General features: G+C 35.4%; 1 protein-coding gene across 2 annotated transcripts; it reads right to left on the minus strand.

The window, feature by feature from the left end:
* Positions 1 to 546: 546 nt before the first annotated feature.
* Positions 547 to 5,402, minus strand: LOC140859847 (probable receptor-like protein kinase At1g49730). Of its 2 annotated transcripts, XM_073262445.1 has the most exons (10): positions 5,296 to 5,402; positions 4,990 to 5,221; positions 3,493 to 4,044; positions 3,111 to 3,392; positions 2,423 to 2,684; positions 2,260 to 2,312; positions 2,093 to 2,160; positions 1,910 to 1,999; positions 1,590 to 1,674; positions 547 to 1,509 (listed from the first exon to the last, which is right to left on the minus strand). In XM_073262445.1, exons 2-10 carry the CDS (start codon positions 5,084 to 5,086, stop codon positions 989 to 991), a joined length of 2,010 nt encoding a protein of 669 aa, XP_073118546.1. In that variant the 5' UTR covers positions 5,087 to 5,221; positions 5,296 to 5,402; the 3' UTR covers positions 547 to 988. The 2 variants fall into 2 exon arrangements, with proteins under 2 accessions (XP_073118546.1, XP_073118545.1); XM_073262444.1 differs by lacking the exon at positions 5,296 to 5,402 and having other exon boundaries at positions 4,990 to 5,272.
* Between the last annotated feature and the right edge of the window lie 1,346 nt (positions 5,403 to 6,748).

Below are 6,748 nucleotides of genomic sequence, written 5' to 3' on the forward strand. Positions count from 1 at the left end.
AATGAATATTCTCCTACACTATTATAAATAATTCACCCAATGTACTATTATAATTCACCCAATATACTATCTTCCCAATTACCATACTGATCGCTTGATGACCATTTTTTTAAACACGAAAAATCCCATGAAATGGGTGACACCGTCAATTTCGTGACGAAGATATCTTATTCGATCCGATTCATAAAAATATATTGTTTTTTCTCTTATGGGGATATGGATTAGATCTACTTGTTTTATGGATATAGAAGCATGAGACTGTCTTACAAAAAAATTCTCTTTTTATAGAACAACAATATCATTCATCTAGATAGTTTTAAACAAATTAATTTTAAAACTATCATATCACTCCTATCATGCAAAACAGATTATACATTTAATATAATTGAATTGATATTTTACAGATTATATTATTTATATTCACATGATAGGTATACAAATGCAAATACTTTCAACACAATTGCAAGTATGTGTTTTTACAAGAAATCATATCAGTGGTCGCAAACTGCAATAAAAGAATTACAAAAAAATCATTGAAATCCTTGTATTAATTAAATTCTTAGATCCCCACCTACTTTCCAACTTGAAATAGCGGTCAGCAGTACCAAACTTAAAAAAAAAATGTACAGATTACACAAAGTAGAACATTTTCGGGCAAAATTTCAACTGTCTGAAAAACTCTAAATATACATCAAAAATGAAGATTATATATTCTTATTTGCTGTAATGTGACTGTCATTCAACTTATTGCTGGCCGTGTGATCCCCTTCAAGCCATGGACACTTGCAGCAAATAACTTTCTCCCAAGAATATCAAGATACATACAGTTGCTTACCCTCCGCACTTGATCTTCTTTAGTAACGCTCCGCAAATTTCGAGCGAGCAATTTCGACAACATAAAGGAAACTTATCCGCCCCTTGTCCATTCTAAGTTGGCTTAGAACCATATTCTCAACCAGAAATACACACATAACCTGAAACGTGAACCTTAAATGGAAGGAATATTGTTCGGTGACTGAGGGGGGCTCGTTTCCAAGAGGAAGGTTCGGCTGCAATAGGACCTGGATGTGCTCGAAGAAGAAGGTGGGCACTTCCCATCCCCACTGAAAAACATGTTCTTGCCTCTACTTTTCCTTCCCCTACTTCCAGTTTCTTCATCCTCCACTGCTTCGACAAAATCACCGTGTAAAGGGTCTGTACTTTCATATAAAAGTCTGAGAACTTGCTTTATTGAAGGCCTAGCCCTCCCTTCTCTTTCAGTACACCATCTGATAATTGCCACTAAGGTTTGAAGTTGATCAAAGTCGTACGCATCAGCAAGATTACGGTCCACGAGCTCGGTTATCCTCGACTCTGAAGCCAGAAACACTTGAGATGACTCAACCAAGTTCTTGTTATCTTGTATTACACGTCTTCCTGTAATTAGCTCTAATAAAACAACTCCATAACTGTAGACATCACTTTTTTCTGTTAGCTCTTGTGTCGTTACATACTCCGGATCCATATAACCTGACAATATTTAAATTTTAGTATCTCGAAACCTTACGAAAGTTGATATATATATAACATTGAATGTAATTTTTTTAAACCTGGAGTTCCTCGTATATCAGTGTTCACAGGTTCAAAGCAAATAGAACCATCTTTTGAAGCATGTGCAAGGCCAAAATCAGCAACCTGGGAAATTGATAATGCAAGTAATACCTGGATGAGTAATTTACTTGAAAGATCAAGCAAACATGAGGACATTTCAGCGTACTGCAAAAAACGACATTTAACAAAAGCATAGGATCGATGACTCAAATAAAAGCTATTAACCACCTAAACCACCGTTTCTCTAATGAGACTAGAAAACAAAAAGTTCGATCATTTCATAAAACATAAATTCTCTCAACTATTTTGATGGCATTACCTTGGCAACAAATTTTTCGTCTAATAATATATTGCTCGATTTAATATCTCTATGGCACAGAGGAGGATTGCAATAAAAGTGGAGGTATTCCTGCACAAGAAAACGTTATCACCAACAAATATGAAAGATTAAAAACTATAAAAATAAGAAACCTGTGTGGGTCAGCATAATCCCAGAATTTACCAATGCATTCGCCACATCAATAGCAATTTGAATTCTTGTACTCCAGCTCAGAGGAGTTCTACCTTGTGCTGAACACAAGCAATTAGGCACTTAGTATGTCGATCAAAAATCCTTTGCATAATATGCATTGTTGCAACACTAGACATTAAGTTTGAAAAGAAACATACTGTGAATATGATCCATTAGGCTCCCATTTCCCATAAATTCATATACAAGAAACCTGCCATCAAATATGTTACTGGCAGTATATTTCTCTGGCATTTTCAAATTGTGCAATATACTTTCTGATTCAGGATAGATGATAAATAGGGAAATATTTCAGTGTGTTACCTTTCATTTCTTTCAATAGAGAAACCCCTCAGAGCAACAAGATGACGATGGTGTAGGCGAGCAAGGAGCTCTAGTTCTCTACAAAACTCTTCGTCTGCCTGCTCCGAAACTTTGCTCATCTTCTTCACCGCTGCAACTAATCCACCTGGAAACTCAGCTTTGTACACAACTCCAAATCCCCCTTGACCAATTATGGTACTAAAGTTGTTTGTAGCCTTCTTTGTCTCTTTGTAGCTGAATTTTCTAAACATACAGGGCGGACCTTCACATAATTTGTAAGGCATTCAACAACAAAAAGATTAGGATTATATGCTTTATGAAAATCATTGTCATAGTTTTGACGCCAAAACAAGATAGAATACTCTGTGAAGAGATTAAAGCACACAGTTGAACATAGATGTTGTAAACTTATAGAGGAGAAAATGCAACAAAATACATAACTTAGTTCAGTCATAAAGGCTCATCATCCACAATATAATGCTAGATTTACAGCACAATGACCAATGGTTAAAGATTTATTGAACTCTCTTAATTTATATAACATTTATCACTTCTTTAAACAATGAAATATGTTGGAATAAATATGACAGGAAACATATGCAGGAGAATTAAATAAAATGCACATCATCATAATCTTAATGATATCATATTTGATTCTAGAATAAATCCTTCGACTTCTAACACATACCATCCTGAAATTTTCTGGAGGATGGATGAATGGCTTTTGGGAATGTCTTATCATTCATACTAGTGCTCGCCAGCTCTTCGCTTTTTCGACGGATGAGGATAACAAAGACTACCAGCATCACCACGGCTAATATTGATACTGCAATACCTATGGCAGGAATGAGTGTAATGTGGTAGGGACGAACTTTTTCCTTAAAAGGTGCTATCAAGGAAAGCTGAGTCGGACTAGCAGCAATTGGTGGAGTTGGAGATCCCTGAGGGGGCAGCAAAGTAGCAGCTGACCCTAAAATTGGAAGAAAAAATTACAAGGAAACTAAACAAAGTATATGAACTTTTCATCAAAGTAGGCAAAAAAGTAAGGACCTATCTCCCAATTTTCATACCTGGAGACGTTAGAAGCCCTTGCACTCCAAAGAAACAACTTGCAATGTCAATTGTTGACATATGATCAAGTTGGCTTGCAATTGCAATAAAAGATGCATCCCTACAAGTACTCAATGTCACATTATCTACTGGCCCCAGAAGATTCCGAAGATATATAATACCGGCATTCAAACACTTTCTACAAGTATTGTCCTCTGACAAAGGCACCTTGCAGTTTTCCATAACATCACTAAACTTTGGAGTCAGCAACATTTGTGAAACATTTGATAGACCTTGGCAGTCGTAATTAACAGGTATTTTTGTCCCGAAGCCACAGGTAACTATAGCATTTCTTGATACTCCATTTATTTGAAAAGTTTTAGATATGTCACGGAGGCAGATATCAGATAAATCCGAAGTTACTCCCAAGTTACTTGTTGAATTTGCATATTGAGAAACGGAAACAGCAATTACTGCATTAATGTATCGGCAACACTTTCCTCTGTCATCTTGGTTGGAGCACAGGGAGGCAGCTAGTGTAAAATTAGATGAACTCAAGTCCAAGGGGCACTCTGCAAGCATTTGAGAAGAAACAAAACCATATGGCGATCAGGCAATGATTTTCAAGAAAGTTGGTAGATCTTCAAAACAATAACAGATAAGTTTCATAGCTTAAAGCATTATTGAATCTCATAAAAAAATACAGCAACATTGTGATCACGTTAAATAATTTACATCAATATATTTCAAAACATGGACATGCTACTCGCACTTGAAACTCCTCGACAATGCTACGATTCGATAATGACATTCACTCAATAACACCTTGCCTTTATTTAAGCATCATCTCCTCAGAGAACTTGAAAATACAAAAAGGAGGGATAAAAACATGAAGGCAGAAGCTGGGACGGTGGCAAAATAGGTGACATATAATGACAAACTTTTCTTGGGAAATTTTTTATCCACGATATTTATCTTTACTTGGGAAATGTAATGGTCATGAATACCTGATATGGTAGTTTTCATTATTATAAAAGGAAATGGTGATTCTCTACCGAAAAAAGCCAAACAAAATAACAACACCAGGAAAGCTTTGATTACATAAAAAGCATAACCCGTCCTCTCACATTTAAACCAAACGAAGTAAAAGTAATGAAGAAAATAAACAAAGGAAATGGAAAATCATTCTAGTATTGCCATATTTTGTCATTTGCAATTTGTGCTTTCAGTATCGAGAAATAGCAAGATTTAACTAACTTTCGAGCTGCCTCCGTTCAAACACACCCATGTTCAATTCTAATTCATGAATCACGCATGCATACAACACAGGCATGTATTTTCATCAAACAAATTAAAAGCAAGCCCGGCATTACAAATCCCCCAAAATAAAGCACAATGCAAATGCAAATAAACTGAGAAACCAACTAAAGATCGAAACTTGACTAGATTTACAGTAAACCCACATCACAAAACACTCAAATCATTCACCAATCACTACGAGACACGGAGGGACTCACCAAGAACAGCAGCAGCCATGGTTGCATAAAGCCGCATTTCAAGGAAGACCAGAGCTAGCATTAGACCCAGAAATGCCTCCTGTCTGCGCGATTCCATGGCCAAAAAAAGCGGGCCAGCGAAGAGAGATTGAAGAGTGAAGCTTCAGCACCGACGTAGTCTAGTGCATTGAGTGAAGAATCTGCGGTGAATCCTTGAAGCAGACAGGGTGGAGTGGGAGTGGGGTATGAGATTCTGGAAATGGAAAATGGAACTGTCAGCGGAATTTGACTACTTTCCTTTTTACTTCTTAATTTGCACTTGAACACCTTTTTAATTAATACTCCTAATTAAACCAGCGGATGATTTATAGCCATTTGAAATTGAGCAACTTGTATTCACACGAATACAGGATGGAACTTCATAAAATTAATTCGTGACATGATTTTGTAAAAGTTATTTTATTTGAAATTATGATCATAGGCGAGATTTGAGATTTGGGATCTCTACTTTGTTATTTATGAATTTTTCTTCCATAAAAAATAATAAATATTTCTAATGTTCATTTTCTCTGGAATATGCATGTATTAAGATTTAGGATGCCATTTGGTTTGTTTATAGATAAAAATTGGCTAATTTATCCTTTTTTTTTATTATTTATCAAATTACAAGTCAAGTGAAACCACAGATTATATCATACAAGTTTAACATATTGAAATATAAGTACTCTTGTAAGTAAATTAATTATCCCCGAAGAAACTATGGTATCATCTGCTTCATGTAATTATAAAATAAGAAAATTTATGGTATTTATTGCAGACGATTTTAACTTGATTTATTTAAAATACATAATTCGAATATAAAATTTTGTATCATAGTTATATTGATGTTTGACCTATAAATTAATTTATGTCATTAATTTATCATTTAATCAATTAAGAATTTTAGTTAAAAAAAGTTCGATATATTAAAGTTCAAGAAGACTACAGGAACTACGAAGAATTGGTCAACAACTTCCAAGACCCACAATGCAAGTAGTGAGATGGTGAAGTTGGGCATTTGGGGAACCGGATCGACTCTCAAGGAATCAAGTAGAGAAAGAAGAGAAGATTAAGTCAAAACAGTTACAATTAGTGGAATGATGGAGTTGAGCACTCGGGAACCTTCGGCACTCAGGGAACCAGCTCGAGGAACCAAGCGGATAAATAAGAAATGACCAAGTCAAAGCAGTTAAGAGTTAGTGGGGCTGTTGGTGGGGTGGTTAGTCCTACAAGAAGTGGGATAATGAAGTTGAGCAGTTGAGAAACTGACTCGGGAACCAATATATAAAAAGGGCATCCATGCATAAATCAAAAGATCAACAATCAATCACACAAATCCATAACAACTCCAAAAGTTGTCATCGATTTTACGGTACTTTTTCTGCAAATTTTCATACTTTTATTTTTGTTTCATGTTTTCATAAATTTCCGGTGTACATTTTAGTTCATATTGTTGAGTTCCTCGAACATTCCAGCACCATGTATTTATGTTTTTATGGCAAATCTTTGTCATTCTGAATTTTTCAGTAGCATAGTTAGGGTTTTTATGGCTATTAAGAATTTTTCTTCACAATTTCTTATGTTCTTTGACGTTTAACCGATGGAATTGAGACCGACGATGAAATCGGAGCTCACATTCGCTTGATTTTAAAAGTTAGATTATATTGTTCATTTTATTTCATTTCGGCACTCACATGTTTGGCACGCCTGCAACTCACACAAAATTCGCCAATTTTTATGT

This window comes from Henckelia pumila, chromosome 4 (genome assembly GCF_033568475.1).
Source record: "Henckelia pumila isolate YLH828 chromosome 4, ASM3356847v2, whole genome shotgun sequence".
In the NCBI taxonomy this organism is placed as follows: domain Eukaryota; kingdom Viridiplantae; phylum Streptophyta; class Magnoliopsida; order Lamiales; family Gesneriaceae; genus Henckelia; species Henckelia pumila.